The 24,205-nt window shown below is 58.3% G+C and overlaps 1 protein-coding gene across 1 annotated transcript in view; it reads left to right on the top strand.

Annotated features, from left to right (window-relative positions):
• The window catches only part of Bdkrb2 (bradykinin receptor B2), a 30,737-nt gene extending 7,111 nt beyond the window's left edge, over positions 1 to 23,626 (top strand). Inside the window, exons 2-4 of the mRNA XM_046440526.2 lie at positions 13,615 to 13,740; positions 17,575 to 17,687; positions 20,849 to 23,626. Coding sequence (XP_046296482.1) covers positions 17,614 to 17,687; positions 20,849 to 21,935 — 1,161 coding nt within the window. The 5' untranslated portion in view covers positions 13,615 to 13,740; positions 17,575 to 17,613 and the 3' untranslated portion in view covers positions 21,936 to 23,626. The remainder of the gene's footprint in view (positions 1 to 13,614; positions 13,741 to 17,574; positions 17,688 to 20,848) is intronic.
• Positions 23,627 to 24,205: the final 579 nt, after the last annotated feature.

The following is a 24,205-nucleotide window of genomic DNA, read 5'->3' as shown; positions in this document are numbered from 1 at the left end:
AGAGACCTCTGCCCCCAAGGAGCTCAGACTCTCGAACACAGCACAGTGCATCTGTAACTCCAGGTCCCTTCCCCAAGGGACACACACACACACACACACACACACACACAGCTGCACGTCCCCACAACAGCTCACTACAAGCGTCAGAGTGGTCTGACCTGTCATTGCAGGCAAGTGTCAGCTCTCTCCTGGGAGAGAACGGGTTTCAAGTTCAAGCTCCCACACCCAGGTGCAGGGCAGAGCCTGCCATGGGTCCCACAGCCAGGGAGCCCAGCCAGGGCTGATGGAAATATGTCCAAGCCCCACCCTGGCCCCAAACTGTCACAAATCTCCCTCCTGCTAAACCTGCCAAGTGGGAATCATGCCCCACTTGACAGGTGAGGAAGTCTCTGGAGACTCACGCGGCGTTCAAAGCTGGCTTCGCCCTCCCCACCGGGTCCTGCCTCTCCAGACCGGCAAAGGCATGGGGAGGAGCCTGAAGGGCAGCCCAGGGCCGGGAGGAAGGCAGCCGGCAGCTGGGGGAGAGGCCGGTGGGGAGCCCTGGGAGCCCCAGTCACCAGGCTGGCAAAGGTGATCCAGAAGCCCCAGTCCACCTGCCACAGGGGCCGCTGGCCTGCAGGCCCTCCCAGCAGAGGACATGTGTGCTCAGTAGGAACACAAAGACCGGCCCAGGGTACTTTCCTTACGAGTAGCCTGGGAATTTCTTCTGAGTCCTTCTGAGCTGTGAGAGCTGGGGGGGATGGAGGTGGGGACAGCTGAGTGGACCCGGGGGAGGTGGAGGTGACTGTCCTGCCTGAGACAGGAAAGGAAGTCCTGAGTGCCAGGTGATCACGCTGCATCCCAAACCACCCTCACACTGGAGATGAGGCTCGTTACCCTGGAAGTGGGGAGCCCAGGCTCAGAAGGGCCACTCACTCCCAGTCACACCGTCAGTCAGTGGCAGAGCTGGGGTTTGAGTGGCAGCCAGTGCGACTTCATCAGGTTCTTCTGTTACCAGCAGGTCTGCCTCTTGTGCCTGCGTTGGGTGGCCTGAGAGGACGGTGAGGGGAAGCCCGAAAACCTGGGCTGTGGTTTGAGTCCCAACGACCCCCTCCCCAGCCTCAGTCCTCCCCTATGAAATGTAGCCATGCCTCCCTCCTTCAGAGGCCGTGAGAAAGAACATTGTGACAGCGTTTTTTAAATGCAAAGAGAAAAGGGAAATACGATAATCACTAGGTTGACTGGAGGTTGGGCATGGGGTCAGGGTCAGGGACAGGCAACACACAGAGCAAGAGAAATCAGTCTGGCCTCAGCTTTTCTGCAGCAGAGACTCATCAGACCCCCAACGGAGGAGGAGCTGAAGACAGGAGAGGGACAGATTGTGGGGCTGTCACAGTCCGTTGTTCATGACTACAACAAAATATCTGAGGCAGGCAAACTTTATAATGAAAAGAGGTTTGTTGAGCTCAGAGTTTTGGATACTGAAAATTCAAACAACACGGCACGGGCTCTCGCCTGCCCCCTCCAGTTGTCGGTGTCGTTTCTTGGTGGATGGCAAGAGCAGGAACGCACGCGGGAGGAGATCACATGGAAACCAGAGAGGCTGGGATCTCACGCTCACACCACATCCAAACTGCGGCAGACGCTGATCGGCCACAGGAAGACACGCTCAAGGGTGAGAGGCCTCCGAAGAAAGTGCCACGCCCGCGCCCATCGTGGAAAAGTCACCCAGAGGCTCAACCCAGGCGACAGAGACGAGCACCACAATGATGGACAGGCTGAGGGGGACTCTTTCTGTGTTTCCCCCCATTTCGCTGGGACACTTAGACCCTCAGGCTGAGTCCTGTGATGCCCAGGGGACTTGGGGGCTCAAGGGCAATTTCACCCTCCAAAGCCTCCTCCGCTGGCTCCACGGCGGCTCCTTTTCCAGGTCATCGGAAGCCCGCGGACTCCACCTGCCCAGGACTGGTGGCCGGCGGGATTGGAAGTCATTACAGAAGGATGCCCATTTGTTTGCCAGTTTCTGCGGGATCCAGGCCTTTCCCCTGGGCATGAACTGGCTGATTATCTTTCTTACGTCAACTAACCATAACTCAGTCCCTGTTTTTGTTTTGGTTTTTTTGTTCTTTTTTTTTAAGGAAAGACATTTGGCTTCCTTAAATATTTTTATTACAGAAGTCATAGCCGTTCTTCCCAGAAAACTTGGAAAGCACTACAAAGGAGACGGAAACCCGAAGCACACGTGGTCCCCGGCCAAGGACGAACAGCACCCGCCGTAACCGGCTGCTGGCCTCCAGCTTTTGGAACCGCGTTACCCGACGTGGACTCTCTGGCCTTCTTGGGCGCGAGGTGCCATCAGAAGCGGCCTCTCCTTTTCCGCAGCTGGTCAGAAGCACCGGTTTCCTTCCTGCTAGCATGGTCCCTGCCCTTTCGAGTGACGAGGACCCCCTGCACGTGCAGCTTTTCTTGTCCTTTTGATTATTTTCAGAAATACCAAGCAAAAAGGAAAAGCCGGGGTTTTTGTTTGTTTATTTTAGTTTCTCGATTTGCTTTGCCCAATTGCCCCAAAATTGAATTTTCTGGAGCCGGTTTGGGAGCCACACGGCACCTGCCTGACCCTGTTCAGAGAAGGCTGGATTCCATGATGCTCAGGGGACACGGCGGCTGCTGGGCCATCCCACGCCACCTGCCTGCTCCCTTGGTCTTGGACCAGCCCTTTAAATACCAGCAAACCAGATTATTTTTACATCGTCTTGGCTCCAGCAGTTCCTGCGGCCATCGGGGGCAGGCAGCAAAGAGGGTGCCTGGAGACAGGGACATCTCGCCGGGTGCAAGCTGATGAACAGTGGTCCCCAAGACTGAGCCCTGCTAACAACCAGCCCCGTTTACCTATGAGGAGGCTGAGGCTCAGCGGTCAGGGACCTGGCAGAAGGCGCTCGCCGTCCTGATAGTTCTCCCTGCACTGGGCTCTGGAGCACAGTGGGAGGGTGGCCGCCCCTGTGTGTCCCTGCCTGGTTCTGGCTGTTTGGGTCCCACACTAGGCTGGGCAGGGAATCTTGAAGGGTGTTAAATTGCCAAGGGAAGAAAGCAAGCTCATGAGAAATCTGACATCCTCCTCCTTCCAGCTCGGAGAGGGGGGTCTTCTCCTGTGTCAGCACCAGAGACGGTGGAGCCCAGGGGCCGCGGAGGGGACAGGAGGCACGTCCCCTCCTCCCAGCTGAGCTACACGCCAGGCAGCTCTGGCTCTGTGAGGTGGGGGACGTCTATGAAACTGAGACAGGAACAGGAGGCTTCTGTCCCTGCGCTCCCTGCCGGAGGAGGCCAGGAGGGCAGGACACACACACCTCAGGGTCCCCTGCGCTCTCCGCAGCTGGGGCCCTCCCAGAGGCTAGTGTGTTCTCTGAAACTCATTTTTCACCCTGAGAAGCAGCAGGTCTCACACCCAGTGAGACGTCTCCACCACCCCCTGCGTTGCTGTCAGAGGGTTAAGGAAGCCTCAGGCCTGGGAATCTCCTGATATGCAGATGACCCCTCCACATCCCCCAGACGGGATTCCTGTCTCAATCCAGAGAGGCTGGGGGGAAAGGGGCGCCACGGCAGTGGGCAAGGCAGTCTTCCATGGCCCTAGGACTGGGATCTGCAGTTTAAGGAACCTGGGCTCAAGCATATCAGAAACGTTGCCGAGTTTACTTGATTGCCTCCAGTGACAGGGAACTCCCCACTGCCCAAAGCAACTCAGTTCAGCAAACAGTCAATAAGCAGCTGTGCTGTTCCAGGACGAGGACAAGGACACGCAGAGTCCCTGTTCAGTGCTCAGGGGACCAACAGTGTGTCAGTCAAGACGGGCGTAAGGAAAAGAGAAGCCTGGTTGCATCTGCATCTGTGTGCACGAGCTCGTGCCCGTGACGAGGACATAGAGTGACAGAGTCGCTGGAAATCACACACCGTCACCACTGGCAGGACCTTGCAAGACAATCTGCCCCATCTGGGGAAACTGAGCCTGGAGAGGAAAGCCACCAGCTCAGAGGCACCCGTAGCACAGAGCCCCGAGTGGGCGCTGGCTCCCTGCTGGGCTCCGTGACCGGGAATGAATCATGTCCCTTCACGGAGCCTCAGCCCCTGGTCTGTAAAATGGGCATTAGAAGTCCCTCGCAGGACAGTTGAGCAGATCGGGGGAAACTGACATGCAGACCCCTGTGCTACAAACTGTAAAGGGCGGTGCCAGCACCAGGATGTCACCGTGGGATTGGGGAGGGGCAGCGGGGCAGGCCTGGGATGTCGCCTGTTACTCAGGACAGGGCGCCTTCCTCTCAGAGTCCTAGTTCCCTCGTCTGCTAAACGAGGGTTGGACCAGAACTCTAGATGCCGGGGCTCTTCCAACTTGAAAGCCCAGGGGTACTTGGCATGCCTGGGGTACTTGAGGTTTGCAGTGGCTCCTCGCGGATCACCCCGAGTACTGATCCCGCCACAGCCCTGCACTTAGCCCCAAGCTTTACCAAGCCCCCACTGGACTCTGGGCCTGTTTTGTTGTTTATAAAGGTGAGGCCAAGCCGGCGCGGTGGTGCACAGCTGCAATCCCCGGAGCTCGGGAGGCTGAGGCAGGAGGATCTCAAGTTCAAAGCCAGCCTCAGCAACTTAAGACATAGCGAGACCCTGTCTCAAAATAGAAAATAAGGGCTGGGGTGTGGCTCAGTGGTCAGGCACCCCTGAGTTCAATCCCTGGTACCAAAGGGGGAAAAAGTGAGGACAAGATTCCGGCCTGCGTCTTTCAGGACAAGGGAGGCCCAAGTCTGTGCCTGGGAGCATCTGAGCAGCGTCCCAGACGGTCTCTGCACTGACAGGCTGAGGCACAGTGTCCTCCCCGGCCTCAACTCCTACCTCAGGCCCATCTCAGGGCTGGTGAGTTCATATCTTATGTGTGTAGAACCGGGCTGACCTGTGGAGACGGCGTGGAGACGACAGACGCGTTTGCTGCCAACGTATTTTACTTAGAGACAGGGTCTCGCTGAGTTGCTTAGCACTTCGCTTTTTGCTGAGGCTGGCTTTGAACTCGCCGTCCTCCTGTCTCAGCCTCCAGAGGTGCTGGGATTACAGGGGTGTGCCACTGCACCCTGCTACTGTCATTATAATTTGTCCTTTCCACACACATTTCCCAGCCTGGGCCAGGCCAGTTGTAAGGGGCTACAGTGGGGAGGAAGGGTGACCACTGGGGGCCTTCTGGGGGCTCCAGGCGGTCAGGGAGAGACGGTTAAATGGACTGTTGAGATGGACAGTGCCAGAACTATGACAGGAGCACTGGGGCTGGGCACCACGCAGGGTCCAGGAAGGACCTGGAGGAGGTGACCTAATCCTGGAGCTGTTGGAGGAGGGGACAGGGAGTAGGTTCTGTGACCTCGCGTGTTGAGGCCTAACAGGCTTAGAGCCAGTGGGTACGTTGGACTTGAAGCTGGCCATGGTGGGGGCGTTGACACCAGGGAATCTCAAATGCCACAATTCAGGCCCCTCCCCCCAGAGAGCCAGCTGCTGACCACTGACCAGCACCGCCCGCCCCCCGTCTCCCCCACTCCACAGAGGGCGGAGCGGTAGGTCAAGGACCAGGTTCTCCACTCACTGTCCCCTGAGAGCCGTGGTCCTGGGCAGGTCAGGAGGAAACCAGGATGTTTACAGAGAAGGTGTCCATCAGGAGTCTCCCGTGCCAGGGCGTGACAGTGGGTCCCAAGGGGAACAAGAGGAGAAATCGTCCCCTTAGCAGCTGGGGACCTTCTCGAGCCCAAGCTTATCCACACAGTGACAAGACAAACCCCCGGCTGATTCCTCAACTAGTTACCAAAGGCAGAAACGGGAGGAAGTGGCGGATCTGTGCTTCGGAGAAGCAGAGGCCGGGGGACAGAGGATGCCTTTCTGTCTGTCCCCCATCCCTGAAGGTCCCTTGTTCCTGCCTCCAGATTCAGCCAGCACCCTCTGCTGGGCCACCATCACCAAGCACACCACACACCGTCACACCATGGCTGTGTGCACAGGGCCTAGCGGGCAGCCAGAGCAAGGGTCTTACAACACAGAGGAGGCCAGCAGTGCGCAGACAGCTCAGGGCGGTGGGCAGTCACCTGCCCCAGGAAGGCTCCCGTGCCCCCACCTTTGGGCCCGCATCCCTGGCACCTGGGAGATCCCTAAGGGCAGTGCCAGCTGTCATTCATCCTATAGTCACACAATTCCGAGAGACAGCGCAGTGAGGAACACGGAGCCACCAGCCACTGGCTGTGTGACTCTGGACAAGCTGCTGGGCCACTCTGTGCCTCCCTCATTCTCAACTGAAAGACGGAGGTGGAAAGATGGCAGTAGTCCCCCCCACACACCGAGGCAGGGTGGATTGCAGGGACTGTTCCGGGGACGGTGCTTAGAATACCGCCTGGCCATCAAGGACGGTGCTACTGTCATGTCCTGGAAGCTGGCAGAGGGGCCCTCACAAAGCTGTGGAATGAATGAAATGGGAACAGAGAAATGCCGTGCAGGTGCTGGGGCCACCTGTCAGCCCCAGGGTCATTGTCAGCACCCCCCATGCTGTCCACAGTGAGGACTCAGGAGACCCCAGTGGACGCTCACAAATATTCCCAAGGGACCGTGGCCCCGTACAGTTGAGGTGAGGCCCAGAGTCCTCTGGAGCTCTGACGTCCTTCGGGAGGCGCTGCAGCAGCTTGGCATTCCTGGGGGCTTCCTGGAGGAGGAGGAATTGTCCTTGGAGTTTGAGTGCTTGGTGCAGAGTGCTCGTGGAGAATGGAACATCCTGAGTGTGTGGAGAGGGAAGGCTGGGGTAGGGACGAGGAGCACCACGATGGCCCTGCGGACCCCGACAGGGCAAGGACCCTGGAGATGTGGGGGGCTCGCTTCTGACATAGCTACCTGGAGTTAGCACAGACCCCAGGTAGGGCTCAGTGCCACACCACTGCTGTGCCATGAGATGCCAGTCCCAGGTGGTGACCTGCACTGTTGACCAGCTAGCTGTAAACAAAGGTTCCCGCCATCCCTCCCTCAGGTTTGGTGACGTGCTAGGACGGCTCACGGGTCAGGGACACGGTGACCTCCACTATAGACGGATTAAGCAGGACCCGCTCGGGAACAGGGGAGAGATGCGGGGGCCTCTGGACAGGCGGCTCCCGGCCCCCTGCGTGTTCTCTCCCCCACACCCCCCAACCCTGCCTTTTAGGGGACCCAGGGAGGCTTCATCCTATGGCAGCCCTTCTCCTTCCTGGAAAGTGGGGGTGGGGCTGAAAGCTTGAAGCTGGATCACACTTGACCTTTCTGGTGACCAGCCCCCATCCTAAAGCTGGCCACCACCAGCCCATGGCTGTGCCCACTGAGAGTCATCTCCTACACCAAAAGATGTCTTTTGTCACCCGGGAAATTCCAAGGGATTTCCAAGCTCTGTATCTGGAACCAAGATCAAGGACCAAATATATATTTTTTATTACATCCGGTCCCACAAACCACAAGCTCTGAACGTCAAATTCTGTAATCAAATTCTAGATCTACCCTGCCTAATATGGTAGAGCACTTGAAATGTGGCTAGCCCAAATTGAGATAGGTTATGATTTACAAAATGCCCATCCATGTCTAAGAGTCAGCAGGAAAAACATTCTTAAAGAAGCTCATTAAAGACTTTTTACATTCACAACATGACGAAACAGTAATGTATTAGATATTGTCTTTGTCCATTTCATCTTACTATAACAAAGCACCCGAGGACAAGTAACTTACAAAGAAAAGAGGTTATTTGGCTCTCTATTCTGGTGGCTAGAGGATCCAAGCAGCATGGTGCCAGGGTCCTGTAATGTGTCCTGTGCAGAGGGACACACGTGCAAGCAGGAAGCAAACACCAGAGGGTGCCAGGCTCACTAGCTGTAACAACCCACTCTCAGGGAACTAAACCCAGTCCCAAGAGACCTGACCCCCTCCCGAGAGACAGCATCAGTCCATTGGTGAAGGCAGAGGCACCATGACCTTGCCACCGCCCTCTAGCCCCACCTCTGAAACGTCCACCCCCTTCCATGCTGGGGATGAAGCTCGCAGCACATGACCCTGGGGGTCCACCATGGCCAAACCACAGCCAACATATTTGGTTAAATCAATTATAGTATCAGAATCAATTTCACCTGAGTCCTCTTCCTTTGTTTTAAACGAGGCTGATAGGAAATTAAAATCACTTCTGTGGCTCACATTCCATTTCTACTGGACAGCGACGCCCTGGGCACTGGGCACTGGGATCAGATGGCCACAGAACCAGGAGAGGAAAGAAGCCCCAGAGAGGCATCGAGCAGCCCCAAGTCAGATTCTGATCCAGGAAAACCGGCTGTGGGTAAAAATAAGGTGACATCTATGAGACGACTGGAAATGGAACAGAAGGCAGTGGCAGCAGCCAGGGGGGCTTGTCAGGTGGCTTTAGTGTGACCATGCTCCTGTGGCTTTGCTTTCTGGACCAAGAGTCTGGGCTTTTGGAGACGTTTGCTGAGATATTTACAGATTGACTGACAGACAGACGGACAGGATCTGCGTCAGGCCGGGAGGGCGGGGCACCGTGGGGTTCAGGCAAAGACGGGCCAGCTGTGCATTAGCGATAGGTCGGTGGAGCGTCAGGACGCTCGTCTACCTACCTGTGCGTGTATTCAAGTTTCTCTATCATGGAAAGTTTTTTAGAACAAACTGGAGCTGGGTGCAGGGGCGCACACCTAAAACCCTGGGACTCAGGAGGCTGAGGCGGGAGGATACAAGTTTGAGGCCCACCTGGGCAACTTAGCGAGACTGTCTCAAAATAAAAAATTAAAATTAAAAAAAAAAACCTGGAAGGGCTGGGGATGTAGCTCGGTGATAAAGCATCCCTCGACCACCCCAGTGGCCCAAAAGAGAGAGAGAGAGACACCCCAACTCCTGGGGATCTGGCACAGCCCGCCCGGTTCAAACTGCATTTGGGGGTCTGTCACCTTTGCCCCACTGTACCCTGCACCGGGAGGCCTTCCCCGTTTCCTCAGGAGGCCAAGTCACCTTCAATCCAGCACGTGGAGGCAAAGCCCAGCCGCCCGCCAGGTCTGTGGGCCCCGAGGGCAGGCCAGGAGCCCTGAGCCGGCTGCGCTATTGCTGTCTTCCGAGCGCCCCAGGTCCTGAGGGGCGGGGCCCACTGCTGTCAATCAGCTCCCAGAACACGCCCCCCTCCTTTCTAGAAAGAGTCAACATTGGCAGGACACGGAGCTCTGGAATCTCAAGGTTGCCTCCCTGGGCTCCAAGGGGTGCCAGAGTCCCACAGCAGAAGTGAGCAGCAGAGAGAGGTCACAGGGCTTTGACGTGAGTCCACGGGCAGGCCACGAGGGACCTGCCCTCTGAGCCGTGTCCGCAGATGGGGAGGTCGCTGAGCCTGCTCCGCACTGTCTCCATGGGGACCTTTGGAGCCTCAGGAACTCTGCCCTGATCCCATTCCCTCCGCATGCGGCTCAGGGTGGGGAGCTCAAGGCGTCCTCTTCTTTAGGGAAGTGGCTGTCCCCAGGTCCCCAGAATCCTCTACAACCCTGCATCCTCCCAGTGAGGCCACAGAGGCCCAGAGATGGTGAAGTTGCCTGGGGCCCAGCTGGTCCCTGGGTTCTGCCCCCAGGCCATCTCCTCCCACCTCTCTGCTGCAGAGTCCTAGAAAAAGAGGGCTCGCTGCTGGCCGGAGGGCAGGGGGGGGCTTCTCGAGGAGGTGGCCTTGGCGCTAGGTTGCTGCCGGGTGCCCTCATTCCTTTGGTCCTGCCCAGGGGTGCTGTGGGGAGACTGAGGCCCACAAACTACGGTATTCAGGAAGGGACAAAACTCCCTGCCCCAAGTTCGGTCTCCCCAGCAATTCCTGCCTGCTCCTTCCTCAGGGCCAAAGCCGCTCCGTGGCCCCGGGCTCTCTCCCCCTGGCTAGCTCGGGTTCTGTTTATTGTGTCTTCCTTTCTGGTTTTGTAAACTGGGCTGCGTGGCAAGCAGGGCGGGCGCATGCCCGCATGTGGGGGAGGAGTCGGGCCAGCGGCCAGCGGACAGAATGGCCAGCCCCTGGACAGCCCCTGGACAGCTCATCTCTCTCCTGCCCAGCAGAGCTGTGCCACCCTCCAGACACTGGGGACCTTCCTGGGCTGGAGAGATGGAGGGAGAAAGAGCCTTCTGGGCGCACTGACCACAGCTCCCCTCCGGGCCTGGGCTGTCCCAGGGAGCCACGTGCAGGGGCCGTTCCCTCCCGAGGCCTTTCCCGCGTGGCAAAGCCTTTCCTCCTGTTTCCTCTCATTGTGACTGAACTGCCCATGCTAGGCAACGGGAATCTCCGGCCAAGGGAAGAGGGTGTCTCTATCTCTGTGCAAAGGCATCTGCTCTCCGCGCTGGGCGTGTCCCCCAGCACCTCTGCGTGGGCCGGGACAGGGCTTTGGTGCAGATGCTCAGCTCCACTTACTCCCTGGGAGGGCGCCGCTCTGGGAGGCTGACCAGAACAGGGGGCTGGGAACTGGGATTCCGCGACCTGGGTGCAAGGTGAAGCTCAGCCACGGACCAGGTGTGTCCTGGTAGAAGCCGGTCTGTCGTGCTGTGCCCAGGAGCTCCCCGCACCAGGGAAACTTCCAAGGGTGGAAGAAGGAAGAAGGAAGGAGGAGGACTCCAGTAAGATGGCCCGGACCCAGACCCATGAGCAGGAGCAGGCACACCGTGGCTCTTGCCCCAGGCTGTCGCATCCTTGCTGGGGGCTCGAGACATCTCCCCACCTCTCTGGGCCTCCGTTGGCCCTGTGTGAAGGAAAGGGAAGTGGGGGGTCGTCCGTCTTGCAGCACAGAGCCCTCGCCCCCAGCAGCACTGTTTGCAGAGACCCAAGGCAGAGGAGGGGGAGCTGGAATTTGTGCAGCAGCTAAGGGTGCCAAGCGCTGTCCCAAGCGCCCACGATCATTAGCATCCTCGCAGCCTCTCCGAGTAATACAAGGACACCCCAGATGGCAGATGAAGGAAGCCAGGCTCTGGCGAGGTGACCACTTGTCCAAGGCCACCTCCAGCTGGTCAGTGCTGGAGCTAGGAGTCTGACAGGTGTGGGGCTCCGTCACGAAACCGCAGCACCCTTGTCCTCCCAGGCCTGGGACACCTCCAGGCACGTGGCCCTTGCTCTGTCACCTTCATGGGCACATGGGAAGGAGCCCAGAGGCCCAGGGATGATGGGAATTCTCCCAGGCCACACCCAGTGAGTGGCCAAGCTTCCCCTTGAACCCAGGCCCTGGACACACACACTGCTGCTCCTCGGCAGCCTTCCTGCCTCACGCAGCTCAAACCCAACCAAAGTCGGCTGGGAAGATCTGGGCTGAGGGGCCTCCTGTGGTGGGAAGCCGGCACAGGAGCGTCCCAGCCACCTGTCAGCCACGGGAGCCCGGGAGGAAGCCTGCCCAGGGGACTTTTTCTTTCTGTCTTAATTTTTTTTAAGTTGGAGACAAGACTCTCGGATTTGTTACGCGCACAGAGGAAACAGCGTAGTGCAATTAAACACCAGCTCCACGGGGCTCAGCAACGGAGACCGCGGTTTTCTACAGGGAGGACAGACCATGAGGGAGGTAGGGAGTTTTCAAGGGAAGAGCAAGTGGGTTTTAGGGGCACCTCATGGACTTGGGCTGGGACAGAGTCCTCGGGGCCCACAGGACAGATAATGGATTATGTGAGTCTCTGTGGGACTGAAATGGGGGTCAACGGTGCGTGGAAAAGTCTGCCCAGGTGTGTCGACGGACCCCGTCTTTCTTCCTAGGATAAAGGCTTTGGGCTTCTGTGGTTCATGACTTTTCAATAATAAGACTGAAGGCAATTGTGTCCCTCTTTTGACAGCGCTGGTCAGGTAGATAAGGGGACCTTGAAGGACTGCGCTCTGCTCTGAGAGGGAAAGAACCAAGGGAAGGTCACGGGGACCTCGATTCTAGGGAAGTCTGAGGCCTCCACGCATCAAGCACAGTCTGTGGGGTCCGTCTTCTGAGCTCCAGGAACACAGTGCCCTGAGGCAACGGACATCACGAAGACCTGAGTTCTGCTGGTCAGAAAGGGGACTCTTCCTTTAGGGGAAAGGAGCCCTAGAATGTCAGAAGAAATCTGTCATTTATTAAAACTGCACAAGCCTGGAATCCTTGTGACTCAGGAGGCTGAGGCAGGAGGATCTCAAATTTGAAGGCAGCGTGGGCAACTGAGTGAGACCCTCAGCAATTTAGCAAGATCCTGTCTCAAAAAAAGAAAAGAGTTTTTAACAAAATATGAAATCCAACACGGGGCAAAGAAACAAAAGGTGCTGACCAGAAGAGCTGCAGTGAACAGGAAAAGAAGGACTCCGCCAGCCTCCCCTCCCCTGCAGACAGCCGGATGGAGAGGGCTCTGCCCTCAAGGTTCTCCTGTCCCCTCAAAGTGTTTCCAGAACATTCTGGCCCATGAAGTGTCCAAATGCCAGGAGGGCCCCTGTGCCTGTGCCCAGGACTGATCCCACTTTCGGGGGCCAGCTCTTGGGAGGCCCACGATTGGAGGGTGGCTTCCCACCACCTGCCCCACAGGCTGCTTCCCCTTTGCGGAGATGAGCCTCCAGGGCTCCCAGAGACTGTGCTCGGGGCCACGCCTCCCTGCCCGGGAGGTTCATGAGGCGGCACTGGCCCTTCCCCGTGTGGGCTGCCGCCAGACGTTCACCCAGTGCTGCTCCGTGAACAGCACCCTGACTCGGTGACCCTATGAATCAGGACGTGGGGGAAGGCGTGGGTGTCAGGGCAGAGCTCAGGAGATGCCCCTCCTTTCTAGCTTTGGCCTTGACTCCAGCTTGCTGGGTGCCCTGAGCAAATGTCCAAGAGATCGGGGTGTGCTGACCACAGCAGCCGGCGTGGGGAGCAGGGAGGGTGGGGCGATGCAGGAGGCAGGGTGCTCCCCTCCGAGACTGGCTATGCTGGGACACACACACACACACACACACACACACATAGCTCCACCTCCTCAAAGCCTCCCCTGGGTGGGCGGCTGGGGCATCTCAGAAACACCTGTTCTCCCTCCGTCTGTGAAGTCAGTGTGAGCCAGAGAGCAGGCTGCGTTACGTCCTGGCCCCTGGAGTGGCCTTCTCATGGGGATGCCTCGGTCTGGGAAGGACTCTGACCTCCGCTCCCTGCCTTGACCTGCGTTGACTCATCTGCTCCCCATAGCAGCCCGAGGGGGGAGGATCAGGATACTTTTATACCAAGCCCCATCAGGCACAACGAGGTCACACAGCCTGCCCCTGGAGGAGGACTCAGTCCAAGGCCTGGTTCCAGTCCATCCCCCAAACTGCCAGGCTGCCCCCACACACACACACACTTGTCTGCACGTGTCCAGCCAGACACCGCCAGACACTTCCACACTTGACCATTCCGTTCTGCCATATCTACGGCACCTGCACAGGTATAACTTTACTACTGGCTTATTTTCCAACTGTAAGCTCATATCACCAACCTAAAGAGAAAATGAGTTTCATTTGTCATTTAAAAGGAGTTATTTATAAAAATATAGACACCTTTATTAAAGTATGACTAGATGGGGGGGGGGGGGGACGGTGAGCCACAGCAGAGCCTGCTCTCCCTGTTAAACAGGGAATGTCTCTGTTTTCTGTTGCTATGACAGAACACCTGAGACTGAGAAATTTATGAAGGAAAAAAAGGTCCAGTTTGGCTCAGGAGGATGGAAGTCCGAGGCTGTGGGACCACAAAGGCTGCTCAACTCCTGACAGAAAGCAGACGGGCAAGCAGAGTGAGTAACTAAGGTTTCAGTGCATGAGCTTTAGGGGACATGTCCAGAGCAGGGAGCTTCTGAATCCTAGAGAGGCATTGAAGACACGGGGCACGAGGCTGAGCCTTTCTCCCTGCCTAGTGAGAAGGAGGACTCAGGTCATTACCCGCCAGTCTACCCCCGGCCTGGGAAATGCTTCCCAGCTCCTACATGAAACCCCCAAATACCGGCATGTGTATTTGTACCGGGGGACAAAAGGACCTTTTCCCTCTGCCCTCCTCAGTTCTGGCTGAGGCCCCTGTCACAAAAGGCAGCTCACGGAGAAGCAGAGACATTTACCCCCGTGAGCTCCAGGAGCGGGAGGGGTTGATGCTGAGCTCCAAGGAGAGAGGCGGGCGGAGGAGCTGGGTGCACACTGGAGACGGGGCCTGCAGATCCTGTAGCCGCATGCCACAGAGCTGCGCGGGCACAGGGACCCTGTCACGGGAGGCCTCTGGCTGCTCTGGCCTCAGCGCGTCCTCCCAGCACCTGCAGCTCCCCAGCTCCCTGAACCCCATCCCTGCCCCAGGTTGGGGGTCCATGCAAAGCCTGGTGCTGGAGATGGTGACGCCCTGTGTCTGGGGGAGGCCCAGCCTCCAAGGCCCTGAGACCTGGGCTCCTGGGAAAGCAAACAGACTCCTCTGAGACTAACGTGGAATTCACCCCGACAGCACCCAGCCCCGTGCTCGGTGACTAACCAGGGAACTATGTGCACAGTGTTCCTGGCGGAGGGAGAGGGGACGGCGGGTCAGAATGTGGGAGGTCCCCTTGAAGCATCCGCTAGAGTCCGCTCCTGTCCACAGGCCCCAGCCCGGTCATGGAGGTCTGCATCTGAGAGGGCTGATGTCCACCCTCCCGGCTCTGCTCAGGGGGAAACCCAGGCCCACAGAGATAGGGGACTCACTCCAGATCACTGAGGGCCGCTCCTGACCCCACCTGCCTACGCCCTGCACCACGCTCCTCCCCCCTGCCTCACACCTGACCTCACCATCCCAGGACGTGTTAGTCAGGTCCCCAGAGAGGGACAGCACCTTCAGGAAGGTGAAGGTGAACAGAGGTGAAGAGAAGGTGAACAGAGGTCCAGGGGAGTCCGACAGGAGGTGCCTCCCCTGTGCCTCGGGCTGGGGACACACGGCTGAGCTCCCTGCCCCTCCCCTCTGGAAAGCAGGGCCCCCAGTGGACACAATGGACTCCAGTCCAGTCCCTGAGGGCCTAGCTCTAATATGAAACCCCAAAATATGGGGGGGGGACAGGGGACAAAAGGGAGAGCGCCCAGGAAGCCCATCTTCACTCTCCGCCCTCCCTCAGCCTCCTGCCTGGGCCTCCACTGGCCAAACCCAGAGAACCCAGATGGCAAGGAGCCGTGGAGTTGTCCCCATGGGGCTCCAGAGGCAGGGGTCCAGGGGGAAAGCCGGAGGGAACCTGGAGCAGAACACACAGCCCCCTGCCCAAGTCCCACCTCCAGAGCAGATGGACAGAGCCAGTGGGGACCCAGGCTCCCAGATTCTCTTGTCCCCTGAGCTTAAGTCCCCTGAGCTCTGGACACTGGGAACGTCCTAGACTCTGTTTTGAAATGAGCGCTGTGTTACAGCCTGAGCAGTGATGAGGTTCAGCTGGGCTGACTTGGCCAGATCTGGGACCCCCAGACTGAGGTCACCGGAAACATGGACATCTCCCCAGGGGGGAGGCACCGCAGAGCTAACTCGTGGCTGTCCTTCTCTGGGTGGGAATCGCAGGCCAGGCAGGGAGGCTAAGGTCCCCTGCTGCACAGCTCAGCTGGACAGCCAGCCCAAGGGGCAGGGGAGGCTTGTCCTCCCTCCTCCCTGCTGGCCAGCCAGCAAGTGAGTGGTGGACGCTCAGTTATCCTTGAAATGTTTTTAAAATAAGTGATTCAAACATGACCTCTGGCCCGCAGGTGGATTTTCTCTCCGTGAGCCAGGAAAGGCCCCCTCGGAAAACCAGTCACGAGGTCTTTCTTCCCTCCCCAAACCCCCCACCACCAAAGGATCAGAGGGACTCTGCTCGCTGCGTCCCTGGCAAGTTCCGGGTCCTGGCCTTGGCTCTGCTGAGGCCCCAGGTCCATGAATCTCTTCTAGGTGTTAACTGAACACCTGCCCTGGGCGCCCTACTGACTGACTCAGCCTTGTCGTCTTCTGAGTGACTTCCCTGGGCCGTCTGCTCCCTGATCACCATGTCCCACAGATAAATGAGGAGAGCCAGGCTTCCAGAAGGGCAGTGCCCAGGGTCCATCTAGACCCCGTGTTTCTGAGCAGCTGGAAGCTGACACAGGGCAGATCCGAGGCACACCCATGCACACCTGGGCACACCCATGCACACACCCACACACAACTGCATGTGCCCACAGCTCTTCATGCGTGTTAGGCAGGAGTCCCAGGTCCCCTGGGAGCCTGCAGAGAATGCTAAGTGTGGAGGAGAGCCAGGGGTTTAAGCCCCACCTGCCGCCCCAGCAGTAGGATGCAGAACATCCGCACCTTCCTGCACCCGGCTCCTCGGGGCAGGGCAGGTGTGCAGCAGGCACCGGGCCCCCGGGGTGGGCGTGGCGAGCACAGATAGGAGGGCAGACACCTCTCCACCAGGGCCACCCAGAACAGGGGAGTCTTGTGTTGCCAACACCAGAAGGGACCAAGGACCCTCATCCAAGCCGTCTCCTGTTCGTCTCGCAGCCCCCAAGGCCCATCTAACTCACCTCCGTCCAGCTCTGCCACTCAAACCTCCGGCAGCTCCTGCCACCCCTGGGCCACAGCTTCTCCCTCCCCAGCTGCAAGTCTCAGAAGAACCTCACTCTCCGCAGTCCAAATGCAAGGTCCCCCTGCAGGTCTGCCCTCCCTGCTCTTCTGCTCTGTAGAAGGCAGAGCACCTGGGGAGCATCCTGACCACCCCTCAGCCCCAACCGTTCTGTGTCCAACCTGGGACCAGCACATCAGCTCTACTCTCTGAACCCCGCTGGAATCCATCCTCCTCCCTCTCCATCACCCCATGCCTAGGTTGATGGACACTGGCTAGCCACACTCCACATTTCTACTTGGCCCCTATGATCCCCTGTCCTAGCAGCCTCCAGGGCCTAAGACCTCCAGTCCCCCTGACTCAGGGCCTTTGCACCTGATCCTCCTTCCTCTACCATGACCTTTCACCCTCCTACTCCTGCTCATGCTCAGGCTTCAACATCAGTATCTACTCACTCTTCATTTCTATAACAAAACACCTGAGGCTGTATACTTACAAAGAAAAGAGGTTTATTTACCTCACAGATTGGGAGGCCAAAAAGTGCAAAAAGTGTGGAACCAGCTCTGTTGAGGGCCTCTTGGCAGATGACATCACAGTGGGAGTGCCCGTGAGAGGGAGAGATCACATGGCCAGACAGGAAGCCAGAGGAGGGGAGGCCAGTCTTGCTCTGTACAACAGCCCTCTCAGACAACCAACTGGGGTCTTCTGGGGGACAGTGCCTCCAGTGGCCAAATTACCTTGTACTCAGCCACCACCTTCAACATCACCCCCCTAGGGACCCAGCTTGCAATACAAAAATGCCCGGGGACACAAACCATATCACTATCACAGGACCTTGCGTCTGATCTCCTAGCACACAGATCAGTGGGCATCACTGGTGACCATCTGGGTACCCTCTGGCTTCAGCACTCATCTGGCCATTACGTGCCCAGCACCCAGCGTGCAGCGAGCACCTCATCAGCATGTGCGAGGTACCGGCCTCCGCACCCTCTCTCCCTCCCTGGTGGGGAATGAATGTACTTATGGTCCCCGACGGCCCCGCCCCCTAACCTTCTCCTCTCTTTCCTCCAGTCCAGGCCGGGCCTCGCCCTCGTCCTGCTCTGAGTCCAGATGTTCTCCACCTGGAAGAGACCAGTGCTGCTCTCTGTGCATGAGGACCCCATGCCCACCACAGCCTCCCTCAGGTGAGTGCAGGGGCTTCTCCTTGTGCTGCTTAGACAGCCTGGGCGCTCCCCAGAGAGCCGGGCCCTGGGTCCTCAGGCCCGGACAACAGCCAAGGAGCAGACAACGTTGAGTCCAAAGCCAAGAGTGGTCAAGTGTCCTGATCCCTGCAGGCTGGTGGGGGAGTGGGCTGCTGCAGGGGATGGTGGGAGGGCCACGGGGCATGCTCCTGGTTGTCACATGTGAGACCTCCCAGGCAAACTTGGAAACGAAGGTCAGAGCATCCAACCTTGAACGCAAGGCCACCCGGCGTCCCCTTCTGTGGCAGGTGCAGCCTTCCAGAGGGCCAACTTGGTCCCAGGCTCCCGACATCCCACCCACAGCTGATCCTGCAGCTTCTCAGGACGAGCCGTGGGCCAGGGTGCCAGCCCGCTGGCTCTCCCCGTGTCCAGCTGAGAAGCCAAGACATTGCCCAGCGTTGTATTTCAGTCTCTAGCGACACACCAAGTGCCCGGGTCTGGGGCACCGAGGCCCCGGGTGTTCTATATCTGCAGAAATGGGGCCAAACGCCGACTAAGGGAGTGGCCACGGGAGGTCTTGGCTTCAGAAGACTGGAGAGGAGCCTCCTGCTTGGGGTCAGGACTAGAAGCTGCGCTGGGGAGCTCGGTCCTGTGGCCTGGTGTCCGGAGCCTCAGCTGCGAGGATGCAAAGCTCAGGGAGCAGAAGCACCTGGGCCCTTCTGGGGCCCGGGGACCCACCGCCAGGGGGTCCTGCTCGGTTCCTTGGTTGTGGCCACCTGGGTGTCCTCCCAACATGGTGGCTGCGTTGCCCAGATCAAGCAATCCAAGAGGCCGAGAAGGAAGCCGCAGCACATTTTATGACCTACTCCTGAGGACACCGCCACTGCCACCGTTGGTCAGAAGCAAGGCGCCACGCCCCGCCCATATCCACAGGGAGGGGAAGTGCGCTGCTCCTTCTGAAGGCAACGGTATCAAAACAGTTTGGGGCCTATTCAAGCCACCAGAGGGATCTTTCCAGAACACCCCTGAGCTCCCCTTCCCCCTCCTTACAGGGGCGGCGCCCCACTTCCCCAGCAGCCAGCACAGACACTCGGTTCCCTTAGTCAACCTCACCTCTCGCACTTTCCCCCCGTCCTCCCCAACCCCTGGTACCACCTTCCGGAACGTGCCCCAGCGTCTCCCTCCTCTCCGACTCTGTGACAGCGGCTCCCGCTGCCTGCTCTGCCCGTCTCCCACCCCTGGCTCCCCATCCTCATCCGCCTGCACCACCCTCATCCTGTACCTGGGCCGGCCCTCCACCCCACACTCACGGGACCAGGGGAGAGTGGGATTCCTCTCGTGTCCCTGTCCCAGGGCGGGGCTCAGCTCAGAGCAGGTGCTCAGAAGCCCCTCCAGGATAAAAGCTTGGATGGGTGGGCCCCGTCCAGCTCAAGGTGGGGCTGTTCCTGGGAAACCCCAGAGGCCACGGCAGCCTCTCCCGCACTTGGTTGCTCAGTTCCTCCTCCTGAGCCTCCCAGCCATGGGCCTCCCAGGAGGAGCCCCTTCCTCGCCACGCACACACCACAAGCCCTAGGGACATGCCCGCCGCTCTCTGAGTGTGCTGCACACTTTTCAGGGTGTCTTCACTAGCACTCTCGGATGTGAACCTTGCCACCATCATGCAGGGAAAGTCGGGAGGTGAACAATGCGCTACTCCCCAGGAAGAAAAAACGGAAGCCGAGAGAGATCAAGCAATTTTCCCAAGACTACGCACCTAGAGATAGCTAGAATCGGTGCCCACTTCTGCCCAAGTCCTGTGCCTCTTTCCTGGAGGTAGAAATGGTTAGTCTTCTAGAACACCGCTTCCCTCCTGGTCTCTGAGGCTCACCTGGGTTGATGACAAGGTCGCTGCGTTACTCAGCCTTGGGGTGATCAAAGTACCTGACAACAACTTAGAGGAGGAAAGACTTATTTTGGCTCATGGGTGCAGATGTCTCAGTCCCTGGTCAACTGACTCCACTGCTCGGGGCCCAAGGTGGGTGGAACATCATGGTGGAAGGGCATAGGGAGGAATCCTGCTCGGCTCATTACCGCTGGGAAGGAGGAAGAGAGAGAGGACCAGATATAGTCCCAGGCCACAGCCCCCGGGGACCTACTCCCCCAAACCACATGCACCTGCCTGTGGTCAACACCCAAGAGTCTGTTCAAATCATGAACCCCTCAGATGGACTGATCCACTGAAGAGGTCACAGGCCTCATAATCCAGGCTGTCACACCCCTGAACGCCACCACACTGACCAGTACATGAGCTTTCAGGGGAGCATTCCAGACCCCCTCCATTAATAGTCACCCACACAGAAGCCAGAACTGCAAACAGTGGGGCTGGGGTTTGACTCAGTTGTTTCAATAAGTGGACAAAAATAATTACTAGTTTATTGAACCAAATGCAGTTTAGAGCTTTCTGCACATCATTTCAGAGCTCCATCACAATCCTAAGAAGTGGTTAGGTCACTGAGGTTCAGAGAGGCGACTTCCCCGAGGTCACACAGCTAATAAATAAGCAAACCAGGATTTGAAGTCAGCAGGACTGTCTGTCTGCAACACCCCACCTTCTCTCTCCATCATGCAGCCCACCACGGTCACCCCACACTTTGCAGATGGAGGGCGTGAAAACAAGAAGCTACCCGTTTCCAGAAGAGGCAGGCTACCCAGGAGACAGGGTGTGAGCAGATGGCCCTTGGTCTCACGCCCAGGCTGGAGTCTCCCAGTCTGGCAGGATATTTTTCTTGTCTAATTAATTGCTCATCCATGACACAATTGAATGACCCCTCCTTTGGGAGGGGTCACAGGATAAGTGAGGAACTCTTGTGCACCCTCCTGTTGTGGAAGCTTCTAGACACCCCTGGCCCAACACTCAGATGGTTAGCGTTAGTGCTGTTGATGGACACTGGCCCAGGAAGTACCCCGGGGGAGCTTCAAGGTGAAGAAATGAGGTCTCCGTTTAGGTCCAGGTGTGGAGGGGCACTGTAAGATGGAGGGTGGGGTCTCAGGGTCTCCTGGCACTGGCTGAAGCAGTTCAGCCCATTCTCCTGCTGCCCGGGGGGCAGATGGACCATCCCACTCCCCCACACCTTCCTGCGCTTGTGACCTGGAGTTTTAAAAGCCCCTTTTTCACTTTCTTTCAGCACTGAAATGCTCAACATCACCTCACAAGCTCTCGAATCTGCTCTTAACGGGACCCTTTCCCAGGACAGCAGCTGCCCCGACACCGAGTGGTGGGGCTGGCTCAATGCCACCCAGGCCCCCTTCCTCTGGGTCTTGTTTGTGCTGGCTGCAGTCGAGAACGTCTTTGTCCTCAGCGTGTTCTGCCTGCACAAGAGCAGGTGCACTGTGGCCGAAATCTACCTGGGGAACCTGGCGGTGGCTGACCTGATCCTGGCCTGCGGGCTGCCCTTCTGGGCCATCACCATCGCCAACAACTTTGACTGGCTCTTCGGAGAGGTCCTGTGCCGGGTGGTGAACACCATGATCTACATGAACCTGTATAGCAGCATCTGCTTCCTGATGCTGGTGAGCATCGACCGCTACCTGGCCCTGGTGAAGACCATGTCCATGGGCAGGATGCGCGGGGTGCGCTGGGCCAAACTCTACAGCCTGGTGATCTGGGGGTGCACGCTGCTCCTGAGTTCGCCCATGCTGGTGTTCCGGACCATGAGGGGGTACAGTGAGGAGGGCCACAATGTGACCGCGTGCGTCATCATCTACCCATCCCACACCTGGGAGGTGTTCACCAATGTTCTCCTGAACTTGGTGGGCTTCCTGCTGCCCCTGAGCGTCATCACCTTCTGCACGGTGCAGATCATGCAGGTGCTCCGGAACAACGAGATGCAGAAGTTCAAGGAGATCCAGACAGAGAGGAAGGCCACCGTGCTGGTCCTGGCCGTGCTGCTGCTCTTCGTCGTGTGCTGGCTGCCCTTCCAGATCAGCACCTTCCTGGACACGCTGCTGCGCCTCGGCATCCTCTCGGGCTGCTGGAACGAGCACATCATCGACGTCATCACGCAGATCAGCTCCTACGTGGCCTATAGCAACAGCTGCCTCAACCCGCTGGTGTACGTCATCGTGGGCAAGCGCTTCCGGAAGAAGTCCCGCGAGGTGTACCAGGGCACGTGCGGGAAAGGGGGCTGCGTGCCCGAGCCCGTCCCGGCGGACAACTCCATGGGCACGCTGCGCACCTCCATCTCGGTGGACCGCCAGATTCACAAACTGTAGGACTGGGCGAGGGGCAGCCAGTGAACGGGCCCCGGGGCTGCTGCTGTTGTGCGCGAGGACGGACGGACAGCGGCTGTCCAGCACGGACCCAGCAAGGAGCTGGCGGCCTCCCGTGATCTCGAGCAATGAGTTGGTGTCTCAGGAAAAATACAGGAAAGCGATTCCCGCCCTCCCGGATGGCAGTGCACAGCCCTGATGAGGAGGTGACCTGGGCACAGCCAAGTGCCCCCTACACGCAACAGTATTATTGTCCCCTGCTGACCCTGCGGGGCCTGCTGCTGCTTCCCAGGAGCCGAGGGGATCAGGGAGCAGGGGCAGGAGTGGCCGGGCCGGTGGTCCCTCCCTGCCTCAGTGTGACAGCTCAGGGCTCCAGAGAACAGTGGCCCAGCTTTGGTCTGTGGTGGAGTGCACAGCCGGACCTGGCTGCACTGTTGCCCTGGGTGTCATTAATCCATGCAGCTAGGACTTTGGAGGATGACTCTGCAGATTAACGAAGGTTAAATTCTTACAAAAACCCAGCGACCATGAGCCTTTGGCTCTTCTCACCATTCGACATGTGGTCCATGCAAAAGGAGAACCCAATAAGCACTTATTAAGCACTTGCTGTATACACTGCACTGAAGAGTGGACCAGAGGAAAGCCTCTCTCTGAGCATCCGCAGAACTCGGTTGGGAGTGCCTACAGTTCCGTGGCATGGTGAGGCAAGAGGCTGCAGCAGCACAGACAGCAGAGCTGGGAGGGACCCGAGGTCCCAGTTTAGCTGACTGCTAGATGCACAATCTCCTGGTCCCTGCTTCCGTTTCCTCTTATGTAACATGAGGTCATTGTGAGGACTGAAGAACGAGACAAGCATAAAAGTCCTTTGAGAAGCAAAAGGTGCTGTGTCACTGTGAGATGTCATTCTGCACACCAAGTGGGATGGATTATTATAAGGAAAAGACTTTGAGGTTTGGAATTCGCTCCTGGAGGAGAATCAGACCTGGAAGCCAAGGTGGGCACAGCAGCTTCAGCAGGGGCTCAGTAGGGCTTGCTGGCCCCACCTGCCTTCCATCGCCTGCCCCGCCCCCTCCCACTTTCCTCCCCATCCCCCCACACACACACCCAAGCCTTTGAAAGGAGCCATCCCTTCCGTGGCCGCAGGAGAGTGGTCTCTGGTAAGACTTGCTTGGGACAACAGTGCTCAGACCCTGGCCTCGGCCCCCACCTGTCTGGGGGTCCAGTCCTACTTCTCCCTTGTCCTGGTCTCAGCAACCAAGACTGCCAGTCAATACTTTATTCAAAGGTGCCCAGAGGGACCCAGAGAAGAGCTTGGGTGGGAAGCAGTGGAGCCGTCCAAGGGCCGAGACCCATGAAGGTCGCTCACCCCAAGGCATCAGCTTATGGGACCAGCCTCCCTACACCATGGGGAGTCCCACAGCCCTGGGTGTGCCAAGCCTGTACCCTCTGGGCTGCCCAGTCAGGGCATGTGTGACCTCAGGGCATGTGGAGACCCAGACCCACATGTTGAACAGATGGGAGGCTAAACAGAGGCCCGAGCAGGCCTTCCATCAGGGGACTTGCTGCGTGTGCTCCCCTTAGGGCCAAGCACAGGGCCTGGCTGGGCTCTGCCACGGGACGCAGGCGAGGCTGAGTGCTGCATGGCACACCGCCCCAGTCCCTGGGATGCGCCTAATTATGTGCCTGCTGTGGCCAGCACTGCAGCAGTGAGCTCAGTGGAACAGGAAATGAACATTAGCAGCCAGCTGTTAGACCCCAGGAGGATTGGGGTGCAGTGAGCCCATAATTCCTGGCCAATCTGACTCTGATTTTGTCACCAAAAAGTCTCCCCCCAACTTCCTTCCCCAGGGAGCTGCTGGTTACAGCTGGTCACAGCCTTGGGCTCCTCATGTTCTGCCTGGTCTGGGGCAAGACTGCGTCGGCCAGAGGGGAGCCACCCGTGGGTGGTGTTGATCCCCAGGTGGAGAGGTCTGTCCCCGGAAAGAGCCCAAAGCTGTCACTTGTACATTAAAGCAGCTCAGCAGCCACGAGGAAGGGGGACCCTGTGAGCATGCGTCTTGTCCCACGTGGCCCCTTCACTTGTCACAGCTCCCTAACCTTGAGTTTTGTCCCTGGATGCTGCCTTGGCAAGTCGCAAGCCTGGGGGGCTGGGGGATCCACTGATTTCCTCCGGCTTCTGGCGTGTAGATCAGGGGTCTCGTGCTTTTGCAATGATGGAGCTTCACAAATTTCCTAGATCCCTCCATGGGGAGCTCCTCACCAGCTCCCTTGGG

The sequence above is a fragment of the Marmota monax genome, unplaced genomic scaffold (assembly GCF_021218885.2).
Source record: "Marmota monax isolate L192 unplaced genomic scaffold, Marmota_monax_Labrador192_F-V1.1 WCK01_AAM20220418_F8-fsc00017, whole genome shotgun sequence".
NCBI lineage: Eukaryota > Metazoa > Chordata > Mammalia > Rodentia > Sciuridae > Marmota > Marmota monax.
The sequence above is the reverse complement of the archived record's forward strand: the minus strand, read 5'-3'. Positions and strand labels throughout refer to the sequence as shown.